Source organism: Rhinolophus sinicus, linkage group LG11, assembly GCF_036562045.2.
Source record: "Rhinolophus sinicus isolate RSC01 linkage group LG11, ASM3656204v1, whole genome shotgun sequence".
Classification (NCBI taxonomy): domain Eukaryota; kingdom Metazoa; phylum Chordata; class Mammalia; order Chiroptera; family Rhinolophidae; genus Rhinolophus; species Rhinolophus sinicus.
The window spans coordinates 70,803,172-70,821,199 of NC_133760.1; the positions used below are offsets into that span (position 1 = coordinate 70,803,172).

At 34.6% G+C, this 18,028-nt stretch overlaps 1 protein-coding gene across 3 annotated transcripts in view; it reads left to right on the top strand.

Moving 5' to 3' along the window:
* The window catches only part of WASL (WASP like actin nucleation promoting factor), a 63,743-nt gene that overhangs the window by 40,107 nt on the left and 5,608 nt on the right, over positions 1-18,028 (top strand). For 2 of the 3 annotated variants that reach the window (XM_019750058.2, XM_019750060.2), the window contains 6 exons: positions 3,825-3,993; positions 5,701-5,743; positions 6,777-6,930; positions 8,771-8,788; positions 11,950-12,470; positions 15,932-16,040. In XM_019750058.2, coding sequence (XP_019605617.1) covers positions 3,825-3,993; positions 5,701-5,743; positions 6,777-6,930; positions 8,771-8,788; positions 11,950-12,470; positions 15,932-16,040 — 1,014 coding nt within the window. The remainder of the gene's footprint in view (positions 1-3,824; positions 3,994-5,700; positions 5,744-6,776; positions 6,931-8,770; positions 8,789-11,949; positions 12,471-15,931; positions 16,041-18,028) is intronic. The other variant, XM_019750059.2, reaches the window with a different exon arrangement.

The window sequence follows — 18,028 nt, forward strand, 5'->3', positions numbered from 1 at the left end:
ATAATTAAATTAAACTTTATTAGGAATGATTTAAGAGTATTTCTGTTACCAGATCTTCCATAAACCTTATTAAAAAGTGACCCTGCCTTATACAGTTTATCACTAAGTGTGTCATTTTTTGAAACAAATAATTTAATTGGGCTTTAGAACACCATTTTAACTTATTTCCTAACAATTTCAAACTCTATAGTAAATGGCTATTGTCAACCAAAATAACGAAGTACCTCAAGTCTTTGATGTATAGAAACCCTTTTTTCTAAATTTTGAAAAGTATTAGTAAATGTTTAATTGAATGATGAACTGTTGGACTACAGACTGAGAAACTGATAAGATGTAATACGTGGTAACATTTGTCAGGTTAGCATTATCAGTCACCTTATGGTTTGACTTTTGTGTAGGAGGTGTAAGAGTTAATAGAAAGTTTAGTGGTCTGGGAACCAAGATAGCAGAGCTCACCTTTGTCTTTGTCACTAAGTGTGTGACTTCACACAGGTCACCTGACACTTCTTGCCCTTGCTTTTCATCTATAAAATAAAACATTTAGAAAAACTCTTTAATTTCCCAGCAATAGTAATTTTCTATACATCTCTTTCATCTGGATTTTCTTAGATAGACTTCAATAATGTTTTAAAAAGAGTACTAATGAATTCATCTGTAATGACACAAAATAGCTAATGCCAAAGCTTTATAAACTGCATCACAGAGGTATAACAATATATGCATACCTGATTTTGGGTAGCGGGGGGGAGGGGAAACAGTCTGACTGCAGTTTGAGTTAAACTTTGTTATTCATTCCAGTACCACTGATATTTTGTATCTGTCCTCTTCATGCTTGAACTTTCTTCAGAGATGACTGTTCTCTAGTGAGTGATGAATCAGACTTATAAGAACCTTTCCCAGAAAAGAATTTAATAGCTTGGATAATTTAAACTATTATACTTTATCCAACTCTATTACCATTTAGAATATCCATAGTATAATAGATTGCTTTTATATAAGCTACAGCAGCATAAAAATTTTTTTCATAAAATCTAATTATAGTTGTTGACCCTTGAATAACACGGTTTGAACCATGCAGGTCCACTTATACAAGGATTTTTTTCAATTAATACATACAGTACTATAAATACATTTTCTCTTATGATTTTCATGATAACATTTTCTTTTCTCTAGCTTACTTTCTTGTAAGAATTCAGTATATAATACATATAACTTATAAAATATGTGTTAATTGACAGTTTATGTTATTGGTAAGGCTTCCAGTCAACGGTAGGCTATTAGTAGTTAGGTTTTGGGGGAGTCAAAAGATACCTGGATTTGCAACTGCGCGGGGGGTGGGGGCTGTCAGTGTTCCTAACCCCGTGTTTAAGGGCCAAATCTACTTTATAGTTGTTAAATTTGTTTTGTTTTCATGGTGAATCTGGTTGCTTTTTTATAGTTGCCATATGAACACCTATTTTAGGAAGGGTGGTATGTATAAAGAGAGTGCCTAACTCTGGTACTGCTGAGTATAAAATTAAGAGACTAAATAGTAATTTGCAGCATCCTATTGTGTTGCCAATACTCATTGGTAAAGATAAATTATAAGAAGGGAAGCAGAACAGGGAGAATGAGAAGTAAAGTCAGATTACTAGATAAGTCTACAAAGGTAAGAGAATGATCTCAATTCAACCATTGAATTCTGGATATTTATTTCATGTCCCCTTATTTTGTGAAGCTACAGCAAACACTGAAATCTGATATCTGAACAACTTTGAAAATCCAGGTTTTTATCTACCATTTAATAAGCCTTCTGTATTGCTTAACCTTTAATTCTTGATTGCTTAACCTTTAAAGATTGTTCTTTCACACTGAATCATCTTTTAATGATTTTATCCATATTATTCACTAGCTTCCAGTTTTTCCAAGAATTTATTTCTTGCCAACATGAGCAATTTCCCGTGGAATTTTGTATGGAATTATAAGTAGAACTTGTAAACGTTTACGTATTATACTTACATATGTAAGTAGACTTTGAATACTCAGGGAGAATAGCTGAATGTTGGTGATAATTAAACATATATTTTTTCTAAATTGTTTACTTCTTTTTTACTTCTTTGATAAGGTGGCAGATGGTTTTCATAATTTTATTTTAGCTCTAGTTCATCTTTAAATAGTAGAGTTGGGAGAGAGAAAATAGGTTATTTACCCATGTAGATAAATATTTTTCTTTCAGATAACTTTAATACGATACCTCTGAGGTTTTCAACATAATTGAAGAATTACGGTCAAATAGGCATTTAGTGACTACCTAATATATGTTAGCCTATACTTTCTTGGGATTGCTATTTGCCATTCTGATTGTGTGGGGGTCCCCAGGACCACCTCCACAGTTGGTGATCTGCAGAAGGACTCACAGAACCTAGTATATAGTGGTGCTCAGGACAAAGGTGTGTCACAGTGAAAAGGTACAAAACAGTCAGTGGCGGGGAAGACATATAGGGTTAATGCTGGTGAAAACCACACAAGGGTGTTCTCCCATTGGAGTCACATATACTTAAATTCTCTCCTAATGAATTGTGACCGCGCTTGTGAAATATTGTCTCAAGGAGAAGCTCAGTTTATTGTTTAAAGCCCAGGGTTTCTTGGTGGCTAGTCACATAGATATCCTCTGTCTAGCACAAACTCTAAGATTCTAAACTCCCAGAAAGAAAGCAGCTGTTAAGCGTAAACCGCATTGTTATCATAAACAGTGTAGAAACAGAGAGCCCATGTTATCAGGGAATAATAAGAAGCCTCTTGAAATCCAAGTTCCCAGATGCTGGCTCAGGGGCGACTGCAAGCGGTTTTGTCTACATAGCAGTTTCAGCCCTGCTATGTTAACTGTTTTTTCTGCATAGTGGTGATTGCATTTTATACTGTGTTTTGAACATTGTCATTAATGTATCGTCTCAGAGGAATTTGGTCTGATAAGAGGTTTTATCGGAGAATCATATATTAAAATGGAACCTCTGAGGAACATGTGTTGCCCTTTAGGTAACTTTATAAGGAATTTTTAAGTTGAATACGTTTTGTTCAGAATCTCATGCTTTTAAGACCAAGAATATTTTTGTGAATTATAAAACAGGTGCAACTCCTAGAGATGTTATTAATAATATCCGAAGGTGCCTGAGATGTTTTTACTGTTGATCGTTGTAGAAGATAAAAGATAAATGTTTTGGGAGTGTTTTTTTTTTCATCTTAAGTTTTTGAGCTGTATACTTCTGATTGTCAAAATGTATGTATACTGGTAGGGAAAATATTACTGGACTTACATATGGCAGTTTTGGGGAAAAATAGCAGTAATAATTGCATTAGTACGGTTTTTCTAATGAACTACTGGAGTTGAAGCAAAGAGGTAAGACTAGATTTCTTTGTTAGTTTTAAAACAAAGTAAACGGCTCTTACTTTTCATTTACTATTCTTGTTATGTAATATACACCACTTTGCCAATGAGTAATGTGTTGGGTGTGAGGCTATTACAGTCAAAATTTAAGGGTTCAGACCAATTCAATTTAAACTCTTGTTGAAAATTTATATTCCTGATGATGTTTAATGTTATAAAAATACCAAGTTTGCTTTGAAATAATGTGCTAGTGTGTTTAAGAATTTATTATAGATTTTTAAAGTTTAGGCAGTACTTTATCCATTATTTAAGAAAATTAACCTGCAAACTTAAAATTTTAATAATTTATAGTAACAAAGTGGTCGTACTTCAAGAAAAGATATTTAAATTATAAATTATGATTGTGATAATTGTTACCTTAAATTATATCCTTTTCATATTATTTTAACTTTATTTGCAGGTCCTAACCTACCTATGGCAACAGTTGACATAAAAAATCCAGAAATCACAACAAATAGATTTTATAATCCACAAGTCAACAACATCTCCCATACCAAAGAAAAGAAAAAAGGAAAAGCTAAAAAGAAGAGATTAACCAAGGCAGATATTGGAACACCAAGCAATTTCCAGTAAGACAATTCTTTTGTTGTTTTTATCTTAACTTTTGATTTATTCATTGCGACTCTTGGTTTTTAATTTGTTAGAAAATTTTGTTTTCTTTTCAGTAGGACCCTTATATTTATCACTTGCTTGACTTTTTAGCTATAGCTTTTGTTGGAGTTTTTTTAAGCTATTGCTCAGTGGAGTTTCTGTGCATCTTACAGTTTATTTACTTTTCCACTCATTAGAAAAGAAAAATTAGATAAAGTTTCTTTTCTTTATTAACTGTTAGACATAAAAATTATTTCTCACTTTTCTCTATTAAAAATGGTATTTGGAAATCGCCTTGAGGCATTATTCTAGTCTGTTCAGACTGCTGTTATAGAAGACTGTGGACTGGGCAGCTTATAAACAACAGAAATGTATTTCTCCCAGTTCTGGAGGCTGGGAAAGTCCAAAGTCGAGGCACTGGCAAGATTTGGTGTCTGGTGAGGTTCCACTTTCTGGTTCATAGACAGCCGTCTTCTTGCCGTGTTTCCACATGTTGGAACAGGTCAAGGGAGCTTTCCAGGGCTTCTTTTTATTTTAGTTTCAGGTGTACAAAACAACGTAATGATTAGACATTTACACACCTCACTAAATGATAGCCCTTCCAGGTCTGCTACCGCTCTGACATCGTAGGTAGCTGTTACAATACTATTGACTATCTTCCTTATGCTGTGCTTTACATCCCGTGGAAAATAAATAAATAGATAGATAGATAAATAAATAAATAAATAAATAAATAAAATACATATATGTGTGTCTGTGTGTATATATATATATATATAATATATACATTTAATTATAGTTGACATTATTATTCTACTTCAGCTTCAGGTGTATAGTGTATTGGTCAGGCATCTACACAGTCTATGAAGTGATCCCCCTGATAAGTCCAGTGCCCAACTCACACCTTAGATAATCTTTACAACATTATTGATGACATTCCCCACACTGTATTGCACATCCCCATGACTGTTTTATGACTACCAATTTGTACTTTCTAATTCCTTTCACCTTCTCCCTTATCCCCCAACGCCCCTTCCCATCTAGCAACCTTCAGCTTGTTCTCTGTATCTCTGAGTCTGTTTCCGTTTTTACTCGTTTGTTCTTTAGATTCCACATGTAAGTGAAATCATATGGTATTTGTCTTTCTCAGTCTCACCTATTTCCCTTAGCATAATATTCTCTAGGTCCATCCACGTAGGGGCCTCTTTTTTAAGGGCACTGATCCCATTCATGAGGGATCCACTGTCATGATGTAATCACCTCCTAAAACTCTCACCTCTAAATACCATCATGTTGGGGATTAGATTTCAACGTATGAATTTTCGGGGGACATAATCTATATAGCAAGCATCAAACCCTTGTATTTATATGACATATTTCGAGTATTTTCATATTCATTATTTCACTAGCTCATTATAAAACTATCCTGTCATATATATAGTGCTTGTATTCTTATGCTAGTTTGACAGTTAAGGAAATGAGTGCTCAGAAAGATTGTGCAAAAATGTTAAGACTAGAATCCTGGTCTCTTGAATATTTGTACAGTTTTTCTCTGGTTATAGTTATGTCTATGAGAACTGTTAAGGTCAAAAATTCATGGGTGGATTGGATTTCATATACATAATGTTTTTAATGCCCTCTGTGCATTTTATTTTTCTATTTTTTCCCCCTATCTTATACTTTAGGCACATTGGACATGTTGGTTGGGATCCAAATACTGGCTTTGATGTAAGTGTCTTTTCAAGCCATAAACATTAAATATGTGGGAATGTTATGGCCTATATTTAATTTTTTTATTACTATTATTTAATTTTTGTGAGTTTTAGTGTTTATTTGAATGTGCTTGTGTTTATGTATTTATACCACTGAGGTTTGAAACCATAGTTTTTTCTATCATGCCTGGCTAAGTTTCTAAAGAGAAAGTTTTTGTATGCCTTGGCTTTATGTCCTATGTAAATAAAATCTTTGTGCTTTGAAAGCCAAGAAAAGAAATTTTTTTCTGCTAAATGATCATTTCAGGGGACTATATACCAAATTATTAGAAAGTACTGTAACAAAATTCTAAATATACAGTTGTTGAATTACCTAGATCTTTCCATTCTATTTTTGGCAATTTCATCATTCATTAATATATAGCACTGTGAGCAAGGTAGGTGAAACAGCTGCCAAAAATAAAAGTGTTTAACATTTTATCTCTGTTTTGGTTACCTAAGTAATATGTATCTTATACTTGATAGATAATTAGGGTTTGGAAAAATTATTTTGAAAAGAAATATTAGTGACCGAGGTTAAAAATCTTTCTGGTGATTTTTGTTCTAACTACAGTGTTTACTCCACAAACCTTTATTGAGTGCCTCTTTGTGTTGGGCACTGTCCAGGACACTTGGGGTCGTAAGGAGGCCGTGCCCTCAAGTTTTCAAATTGATTGAATTGTTTTCTATTTGTGGTTATATCTAAATCCTATTTAGGACAAAGTGGAATAGGTGAGCATTAAAAATATCTGAATCAGGAAGGGATTAGAAAAATCTAAATGAGGAGCCTTCTCTTTGAAGGTAGGAACAAAAAAGAGATGACATAAAATATAAAATCTATTCTTTGTTCTTTTTTTATAAGAAAGTTTAGTTGGCATATAAATAATGTAACCATATTAAAAGTTTATACACTTAAAATAATTTCGTAAAGGGCACAGCTGAGAATTCATTATGCTCATTTTTAAAACTGGGATAGATTGTATAGTTAGTGGTTATTTCATCTGTTGTAGCTGAATAATTTGGATCCAGAATTGAAGAATCTTTTTGATCTGTGTGGAATCTCAGAGGCACAACTTAAAGACAGAGAAACATCAAAAGTCATATATGACTTCATTGAAAAAACAGGAGGTGTTGAAGCTGTTAAAAATGAACTACGAAGGCAAGGTAATTTTTATTTCTATGTAGGCATTCTGATCTATTTTTTCTTTTGACTCTTGAGGTCATTTTCATGGAAGACGACTACGTGCATTTATGTGACCCTTCTTCAATCAGAATGTTTTAGTTTATGGATAACGGGTTTGGCCCAGTGTACTATGTTTTACATTATTGTAGAGTAACTAAAAAACTTGACAAGTTTTTGCATATTACTAAAAAGTGTTATATTAAGTTCATGAAAATCCACACAAAATCTTCTGGCTATTCTATTTTAAAATAAGAAATTATAGTTACCTAATATTTTACTTAATGAATCTTAGAAGTCATTAAAGTTGCTTTTACTTCAATTCAGAAGTAGTAATTTAAATATAATCACTACCTAATTTGGAAAATAAAAGCATTTTCAGAATATAAATAATGAAAAGATTTCTGTTTTTTTTTTAAGTAAAAACTTTTTCTTAGGTAAAGTACAAAATTTGTCAGTTGGTACCTGAGAGTACAAATAATTTGCAACCTTTTAAGATCAAAGCACCTTATATTTTAGTTGTATGTTGATAATTATCACAAAAAAATGCAAGTACGTATCTCTCAATTTTCCAGTATGACAATCATTTCTTTGCCGCCTTATTTATTTGGGACTGCTTTTCTTCTTCTTAGTTTTTGCATATGCATAACAGCGTAGCAAAACAAAAGCTCCAGTTAGTATGCATTCTTCTGAAGAATTTACCTGTCATTTTAACTTAGGTGTTTGACTCACCTGAAGTGTTTTCACTGCTGATGTTCATTCATTCAGTCTTTGATTTGTTCATTCGTGCTGATATTCAGTAAACGTTGTTATGCCAGCACTAGTCTCTACTCAGGAGATTAAAACATAAGGGTATGGTTACTGCCCTCAGAAATCGTATAGTTTAGTGTGGGAACAGATGTGTAAACAAGTATTTGGCCGTAGTTACTATTGTGGAAGTGCACTGCTAGTTCCACTGAAACTAGTGTAACACTAATTTGTATTATTTTGTGACAAAACTACATTTCCAAATTCTGTGGCTTGTTAGCAAGACCGTCTTGAGCCTTGCACTGTTGTGAATAATGTAAAAGTCACAGTTCCTGTTAAGTGTACAGATGACGGAAGGTCTTGACCCTTGTGAGCTCCGGGCTCTCGTTCTCCACTGCTACCACTCACTCGCCTTCACTGTGCACCACCAAATGGTGCTCAGGCTCTCTCCGAGCTCTCCGAACTCACAGGTGTACGTTCTTCCTGACGTTTATTAGACCATGCATACTACTGCCCTTTCATTTGAATGCCTGTGCCCAAAATGACTGTAGTAACTTGATTGGGTTTGTTTTTTAAACTTGATCAGTACTGCTTGTCATTCTGATTTTCAAACATCAAATTAGGCAAGGTCTTTCCTCGACTGAATTACCTAAAACAAACAAAAAAAGACAACAGGCATTAAAAAACATGCTTTGGGAACAAAGTTAATTCTTACCATACTCAGAAACCTAACTTCCAATGTGAAACCTTTTAGACACCAAAGAATGATTTTACAGAAGATAAATTTTATTTAAAGGAAGAGTAAATGTTTTTCCTTGTGTTGCGGAAATATTTTCAAGGCAGAGCATATAATGTGTTCAGAGTATAAAAAAAAAAAAAAAAAAAACTAGAGGGAGATGTTACGAAGTTGTCCTTAAAATCTGTTTAATAGCTACTGAATCAAACCTCTTGAAACTTATTTTGTAAACTCATGTAATCAGATTTTATAAAGAGTAGGTTTGTGTTTTCCAGTGTATCTTTTTTGTGTATATGTGTAATTGTCCGAAGTTCGTTAATTCAGAATAATCTGCCCTATAGGTCCACCACAGTGGAGTGGTATGTATGTGGGATGTTACTTGACCCGTGTACTAAATTATGCATGCTGCGATGTGTTTGTTTTTAAAACAGATTTCATTTTTCCTGCCTCCAAATCTAACATCCAGTGAGGTTTTGTGCCCTCTACTCAAACTAATGTTTTGGGCAAATAGATGGCTCAAGTACAAAGAAAATTCATTTCTAGATGAGTCAGAGCTCGTATTTTGTCTGTAATTTAGATGATTTTATTTAAATTCTGTGGATTTTTAAAAACTCATCCACAGCACCACTGTTGTTTTTATTAAATAATGTTTACTTTTAGTGATTGCTTTTCACACTTGGCATTATTTCAATAACCTATATTAAATATACTTACATTTTTACATTAATTTGGGGCAGGGAGGGAGGACTAAACATAAATAAACTCGCACTTAGGTCTGTAAATGCCTACTCTGGGAGTCGTTACTATTCCCATAAATTTTAATTTGTGGTGGATAACATTTTTCAGTTTGCTTTATCATGATGAGAGTGCATGAGAGCAGTTCTTTAATGTTTCCTGAATTCTGAAATACTGTATTTCTTTTAAGTATTAACATTTTATCGTTTTTGTTTATAATTTGATAGATATCAAATACCTAGAGAGTTATCTAACAATTACTCTTAATACTGATCTGAAACTTAATTACTTCTAAATATATCAACTTTTCTTTTTAATGTACCATCAAGACAAGGTTATTTCTGTAAGCTTCATTCAGTCTTTTTCTTTTTTAACTAAGCTTTGATAGTAAGAACAGTTTTTATTTGTTGTAACTTCTGTTTCATGTTCTTCACTTTCTTTTTAAATCTTAAAAGTACTATTGTGATTCTGATTCTGGTGTTTGTGGTGACCCTTAGAGTTTTGAGCATCTGTAGGCCATCAGACTTTCTCGTAATGGTGTGTGGTGCCTGCTTAGCAGGCCTTTCTGTCCGTGTAAACCTAACCTCTGCCTTTCCTGCTGTCATTCTTTAATTCACATTTTTACATTGGGAGATGGCATGTCTACTGCATACTTTCCTTTTTATGTAGATGTAATACATACTATGAAAACAGAAAGTTGGTAATAGATGTTTTCCTAATGAAAATATAGAGACGTTTCCAGTCACTTTTCCAGGTAATAGAAATGCTAAACTTGTGCTATACCCAAAAGTGGATGCAGCTGACCATTTATCCATTATACATTAAGGTTCTTCCTTTCCCTGAGCAGTGAGGTAGTGTTTGTTTGAATGAGTATTAATTGGACCCCAAATAATTCCGATAAACGTACTTACTGGCAAGTTCAAAGGAACTTTAATTCTCTCTACTGAAGAAATAGATCATTTGACATGTAAAAGATTATGGATCCAGCTCTCGGTGAAATAACCTTTTGTAGTAGAATAGGGTGGGTCCTTTTCCTCTTGATTAACAAACAGCTAAATTATAGAAGTGCCAGCCTAGACAAATATCACTGGTAATATTTGAAATGTAAGTCTTAAACTGATTAAAAAGAGCTCTCTGTATCCGCTTGAAGGATTTGATATACTGTCTTATGCAGGAAATATCCATAATACATATATACCATATGCTCTTGCTTTTGCCCTTTAATTACAAAATATATTAGAAGAAGTCTCCTTGCTTTGGATCCAGTGAAAAAGTTGGGTATGCCTTAGCTGCAATGCCCCAACTTCAGTATATCTTGAGTGTAAATCTTAGGAACTTCCCTCTGTGACAGACTGCATCTGTGTGGGATAACTCTTCCTGTTTACAGCTTTGTTATTTCCAGTTATGAAAGTTTGTATTCCAGGAGACAGTACCCTTGTGCATATTGGCCTTTCTGCAGACTTCATCTAAGGTTTATGATTATATGTGAAAGCATATTTAAATAGCATGTTTCCAAATGAAATTGGAGGATGCCATTTTATTTCTTTTGAAGTGAGCAGTTTTTTTCATCTCTGATATCATTTCATTATTGTTATTTGTAATTAAGGCAGGTATTCGTATTTGTATAGATTGTAGAACTATCCATCAATAATATATTACAGTTTGTATCAATAAATACAAATAACTGTTATGGATCCTAGGATTTCTCTACTCCTAAAAGTTCATTTTTCTATTCAGTTTTTAAATGAATGGAGAAATAATGAAGTTTTTTATTGTGTAAATTTTTGTATACTGTCCGTAAAATTATGCCTCCAGAAAGGTAACAAATTTATACTTTGAATTATATTTATTATATAGTATATTTATATTTATTAGTTGTATTTTACATTTCCACTTAAGTAGAATAAGAATGTAATTATCATTACTACCAGAGTAATGTTAATATTTTATTAATTTTAATTTTGCAGTGTGTAGAAATTTGTTAACAGTTCATGTCTCCTGAAGGAGTGGTTGAACGTTTCATCTGAGCAACCAGCCTCTCTTAATGTCACCACTAGAATTACTGACCATCTTTTAGAAATATAGGATATTATATGTTATGTTATTATATGCCATTATAGTATATTGCATTACATATTGTTTTTATATTATATATATTTATATGATATATAATGTGTATTGTTATATAGTCTATATATATATATAGAAAACATAGGACATAAAGTATGAATATAAGTTAGGTGAAAAAAGTTTATATTTTAAAAGGAAAGGTGTTATATTTATGTTTAGTTCAGATTACTTTCAATAAATTTTAATAGGTTATATACTACATTAACTATTTAATTCTAAATGTAAATTAATTTTATAAAACAACTACGTATACTTGATTCTTTAAAGAGAGAAGGAATCCGTTATTTTTATTAAAATGTAAAATAATGCTTATTGACCCAAAATGTTTAATTTCATTGTTATATTTTTGTTGTTATAAGAAGTGTTTATTCTCTTACCTTCAGAAGTGGTGCTGATTCCTAAAAACTAAATTCTACTATTTTAGCTAATATGTTTTCAAGAAACATCGGGAAGGTGACCCTTAAGCCAAGTATTCCCACATAGAATTGTAAGATATCATCTGTGGTCAGGTATCTTTATAAAAATAAACAAACGTGATGCCATTTTTTTTTTTTCAGTCTCATATTTTTTTATGCATGTTGAAGTGAGTTACTTTTTCAGTCTGATGTGCATGGGTTAAAAAACATGCCTTCTTTTTTTTCTCTCTTTATTTCAGCACCACCACCACCACCACCATCCAGGGGAGGGCCTCCGCCTCCTCCCCCCCCTCCACATAGCTCAGGCCCTCCTCCTCCTCCTGCCCGAGGAAGGGGTGCCCCGCCTCCACCACCTTCAAGAGCTCCCACCGCTGCCCCTCCACCTCCACCTCCGTCCCGGCCAGGTGTAGGAGTCCCTCCACCGCCACCCAATAGGATGTACCCTCCTCCACCTCCAGCCCTTCCCTCCTCTGCACCTTCGGGGCCGCCTCCGCCACCTCCGCCTCTGTCTCTGGCGGGCTCCACAGCGCCACCCCCACCGCCTCCACCTCCGCCACCCCCAGGGCCGCCCCCGCCCCCTGGCCTCTCTTCCGATGGTGACCATCAAGTTCCAGCTCCTGCAGGAAACAAAGCAGCTCTTTTAGATCAAATTAGAGAGGGTGCTCAGCTAAAAAAAGTGGAACAGAACAGTCGACCGGTGTCTTGCTCGGGGAGGGATGCACTTCTAGACCAGATTCGACAGGGTATTCAGCTGAAATCTGTAAGTAATATGTTCTTTACGTTTTAGTCTCTGTCATAGTGGGATTTTAAAGTAATTTATAAGTCACCTTTGAAAGTCTTTATTTTTACTTTTTCTCCTGGTATTTTTTTTTAACCTATGAATTTCTGATATTTTAGTATACCATAATGTGCGCAAATTTATACCAATACCTGTTAACCCATACTTCTATAGCAAAATGTCACCCCAGAAAGTTTCCTCATGCCCATTCCCACTTAGTCCCTCTCCCCAAAAGAATCACTGCTTTGGTTTCCATCACCGTAGATTAATTTGGCCTATTTTAGATCTTCATGCAAATGGAATTTTACAATATGTTTACAATTCATTTTCCTAGACTTTACTTTTAAATAAAAGGTACTTTAAAGAAAAAAATATTTTGCTAAACTGTGGAGAAGCAAAAATAGCCCTTCTTGAAACCAATTATAATCACCTAGGTAAATTCAAATCAGTAACCTCATAAAACAAAATGATATTCTAAAGGTTAGGTATTCTGAAATTTAGATGAGTAGTGAATCAGACTCTACAGAAAACTTAGGGTTCTAATAGAATTTCTGACACTGATGGCGTATAGTTTTGGATTCTCTGAGTTGGATGAAAGGATCATTTCATCTTCTAGACCAGAGGTTTGCCAAACTTCTTTAAAGGAACAGATAGTAAATATTTGAGGCTTGCAAGCCATATGGTCTCTGTCACAACTACTCAGCTCTGCTATTGTACCAGAAAAGCAGCAGCCATACACAGTACATAAATAAGTGGGCATGATTGTGGTTATCAAACTTTATGGACAGTGAAATTTGAATTTCATGTAACTCATGTATCACAAATACTCTGTTGATTGTCCTTCAACCATTTAAAAATGTAAATATCACTCTCAGCTTCAAGGTTACACAAAAATGGGCAGGGTAAGTTTGGCCCCTGGGTGATCGATCATTTGCCAACCCACCTGGAGCCTACACTGCCTGCATTCAGAACTTCCTTTTGGGACTTTCTATGTAGTCCCTCAGTTCCAAAAGGAACGTTTGCTTTGCAGGCCTTCAGACTGGTCATGGATGGTTTTTTTCTATACAGTAAACGGAGATGAAAGAAGGAGATTTTAATTGAAAATTATTTTGCGGTGCAGGGAACTATGGTGACTTTGTCAGAAGTTTTGGCTAGGAAGAGAATGGGTAGGGAACATACGAGTTGAGTGCAACAAACATTAGCATAGCACAGATTTAAGAAACTTCTAATTTTTAAAATGTCTGACTCTTGTTGACATGTCTTCAGGATGCTACTTAGATCAGCCTGTGAACAGTCACCGCTGGCCCCTCTCCCCGTTTAGTTCAGACTAAAGTTTCCTCAGGAGCAGTTGAAGAACTTAGAATAGTTGTTATTGGAAAGACACCAATTATTAGACACCAGTTACTGTTCAGTCACCAAAGCCCAGGTGAATAGCGGATTTTAAGTCATTTACTTTCAGCTTTTCCCCTGTAATTTGTGCCCATTCCTCTGTCACTCATTCCTGTATCTCTTGTTTCTAACCTACCTTTTTTCTCTTTTCTATTTCCTCACTCCTTTACAACCAACTCTTGTTTCTTCCTCTCATTTAGTTATAATAAGAAGGTATTTTATTTTTAATGAATACAATTATGTCCCCTTTTGTTAAACAGTTGGTGAGTTATATTTCCTAATTACTCTCCCCATCAGTTTCCCCACCCCAACCTTCCCCCCCCCCAAAAAAAAAAAGGGAGAGAGAAGAAAAACCCTATAAATTGTTCTCTAAATTTCTTTGTAGGGAATAAAAATGTTCCCCTAAACAGTTTTTAATGTTTTAGAAACATGTTTTCCATTCTAACAGTAGGATAGTAGGCGATTTTCATCCTAAATGATCACTTTCCTTTTGATTACATTGTAGTATTATCATAAAGTGCATAATCAATGAATGATTGGTACGTTACACATATAATCTGAGTCCATAATTTTACTTCATTTTTAAAAAGATAACCAATCTGTGGTTGAAATTTCTCGGGCCGTGTTTCTTTAACTATTCTATGTAAATCATCAGTTTAGTAGATGATGAATATGACTAACCACAGATTTACTTAAAAAAGCTGGCAGGAAGGATGCAAGTCTTTACTTACATGCATTTTGAATTCCTTGTTCCTGGTACTGAGATAGAACATGTCACATAAGCGCTTCCAAAATGAGTTGGTGACAGGTTGTGTCCTGTTGTGCTCACGGGGAGTCGCGCTGTCCCCTTGCCACTGGGGGCTGCTTTCTGAAGCCGCCTGCTGAAAGTCCAAAGTTCTGAAACGATGTCTGTCATCCTTTTTGTGTGTGGCACTTCTATAACAGTAATAGTTACTATGCAGTCTCTAAACACCTAAATAGTAACGAATGGGTCTCTGTCTTGTTGGGAAGTATTAATACTTTGAATATTTTTAAAAAATCTTTAAGTCCAGAAAGAAAAGAAGTGTTAGGAGAAGAGTTGTAAAGACCAAAATGAAAAGTTTGTCCTAATAAAGTAATTTTTCTTTGGGAAATGATTTAGAATTTCAAATTGTAGTTATCTACTTATCTGTCCTAAAACCTGTATAATTATTTAGTACAGCTGTGCTGTTTCACTTTTAATTATACTAATATTAATATTTTTACATGTATAAATCCAGGGACAAAACAAAACGAATATTTTGTGTGAACAACTGCTCATTTTAGTCATTGTGCACTTAGAGCACTAAATTGGGATTTTTTTTCCTGAATCTCTACAGACATCTGTATTTTCTCTTTTTTAATATAAATGTTGGAATTAGGGATAATTTTGTGTAGAACTTAGATTTTAATGGGAATCTTTGATACAAATATTTTTTCCTCAAAGTACACTTTGTAGCAGAGAGAAGTACTTGAGTTAGAATGAGTTCGCTGTCTTGTGAGGGAGGCACATTGTGAAAGCTACCCAACTCGTCTTCTTAAAGAGAAGTTCTGTGCTATGAGAAGGGAGGTGTTTTTTGAATTATTAATAACTCTGAGTGTTTCCAGGAGAACGTAAGTCTCAGCAGCTGCTCTCACGTATCTTAATCGTGCTTCTCACCTAGCAACTCTAGGAATCTCAGTATTACCTTAGTGTTATATTCAATGGTGTCACCACCTAAGGCTGGTGTACAGAAGTACCCCGGTGCAAGGGCAAGTGTCACCAAGAAAGGGTTTGATTGTTAACCTAAATTTGGAGATATATTGATGACTTCAACATTAAGAAGGGAGGAAGTATATCTTCAATAATTCTTTTAAGTAAAGCAGCAATTTATTTCTTTTTAGTTGAGTTAACCCTGTCCTGGGCTTTGTTTGTTTGTTTGTTTGTTTTTCCTTTTACACTAAGAACTAATTCTTCTAAGAAAGTAAGACTTTCTGGAGACAAAAATTTTTTGCTAAGGATTTAGTACTGAATTTTGCTAACTTTCTTTTCCAAGGTATCTGATGGCCAAGAGTCTACACCACCGACACCTGCACCCACTTCAGGAATTGTGGGTGCATTAATGGAAGTGATGCAAAAAAGGAGCAAAGCCATTCATTCTTCAGGTATATTACCATGTGTATATGTATATTGAATGAATTTGAATGTTTGAGCTCTATTTTTCTTTTTATTGTATGATTCAGTCTGTAGTAGCTTTTCTCTGCTATCAGTAACTTATTGATGTGGATTCTAGGGCATATTTTTAAAAGTTGTCAACCACTGTGACCAGTCTAAAGCTTAATGGATGTCAGGATACCACAGCCATAACCATAAATTGGAAGAACAGCTTTGGAAAAATAGCAGTTTCTTTTCCTGTACCGAGCAATACAGATAGAATGCTGGCAGACAACCTCTAAACAGGCTTGCAATTTCTGGATCTCATTCCTGACATTCCTGTGACATAAAAAAATCCAGGCAGTTCCTGGATTTATGAGAGTTCAGGCTGAGAAATTAGATAATTTACACCGTTTCTGGAGTTTGCTAAAGAATTTGAAAGGTTTTTTTTGTTTTGTTTTGTTTTTTTCTGGTTGTTTTTTTGGGGGGTCATTTTTGTCATTTCTTAAAAAGATTTGTGTGAATAAACTACTACCTATTTTGAGGTTATTATTAAGCATATGCACACAACAGGCAAGTAAATACTGCTTTTTACAAAGAGTAAGGATATGGGTTTCGCTGATGTAGGAGCTGAGGTTTACTGAAGAGCTTCTCCAGCATGATATACTAGATAGAAACAGATCTTTGCTCTTATTAAATCATCATTTACTCATTGGACCTCAGTGTTCTTGTTATGTGGAGAAAGTTCAAAAATCATATGATTGTTGTGAGGATTAAATAAACTAAATAAAATGTGCTATGATGCCTAGCACATACCACGTTTCCCCAAAAATAAGTCCAGGTTTTATACCACATTTCCCTGAAAATAAGACCGGGTCTTATATTAATTTTTGCTCCAAAAGACACATTAGGGCGTATTTTCATGTACAACAATCTACATTTATTCAAATATAGTCGTGTCATCTTCTAGAACATCGTCATAACATACTAAATGCATCCATCTGGCTGACAATCTTACCTGGGGCTTATTTTGAGGATAGGTCTTATTTTCGGGGAAACATGGTAGTAGGTTTCAATAAATGTTCTTTCCCTAATCTGTGTTTCTCTAAGGATGTAGATATCTGTGATCCTCGAGCAACATTTGTTTTCCTTAAGTTGACATATTTGTTCCCTTACTGTGTTACAAGGATAGAATAGGCTGATTCAAACCACAAGTATTTATTGTGGAGTAATTATAAAATAATAAAACAACAAAAATCCATATCTTCGTGGAGAATACATTCTAGTGAGAGAGAAAAACAACAATAAACAAAATAAGTTAGAAAATTATATAATATGTTAAATGGTGATAAAAACCAAGGACAAAAGTTAAGCAGAGAAGGAAGGTATAAGGAGTTACAGGCAGTGGGAGGGAAGTTCATTTTGAAATGGGGTGATGCAGCGTAGCTGCGGTGACATTTGAGATGGTACCAGAAGGAAGCCATGTAGAAAACTTGCAGCATGTTTAGGTGACAGTAACAGCAAGTGCAGAGTCCCTGAGGTTGAGAACCTGTGAAGGAGTCAGTGTGACTAGAGCAAGGGTGGGAGGGAAAGAGTCGGAAGGAATGACGTAGAGGTAATAGGGGCCAGGAGTGCGGCTGTGGAGGCCATGAGTGTGATGGGAAACAATGGGAAGGTTCTTAGCAGAGGCAGAGATCCAGGCAAGATGGGATGTGATGGAGGTTTGAATCATTGGTAGCACCAATGAGCAGTGGTCGGACCCTGCTTATAGTTTGAATGCTGAGGTCATTTGGGTTTGTTGATGGATTAGAAGTGACGCTTGAAAAAAAGAGAGGAGTGAAGAAATGACTCCAAAATTTTTAACCTGAGCAACTAACTGAAAGGGTGAAATTTTCATTAATGGAGTAAGCAAAGACTTAAGGAGGAGCAGTAGGTTTGAGAGGAAAGATTAGGAGTTTGGTTTTATACATATTAAATTTGAGATACCTATTAAAAATTC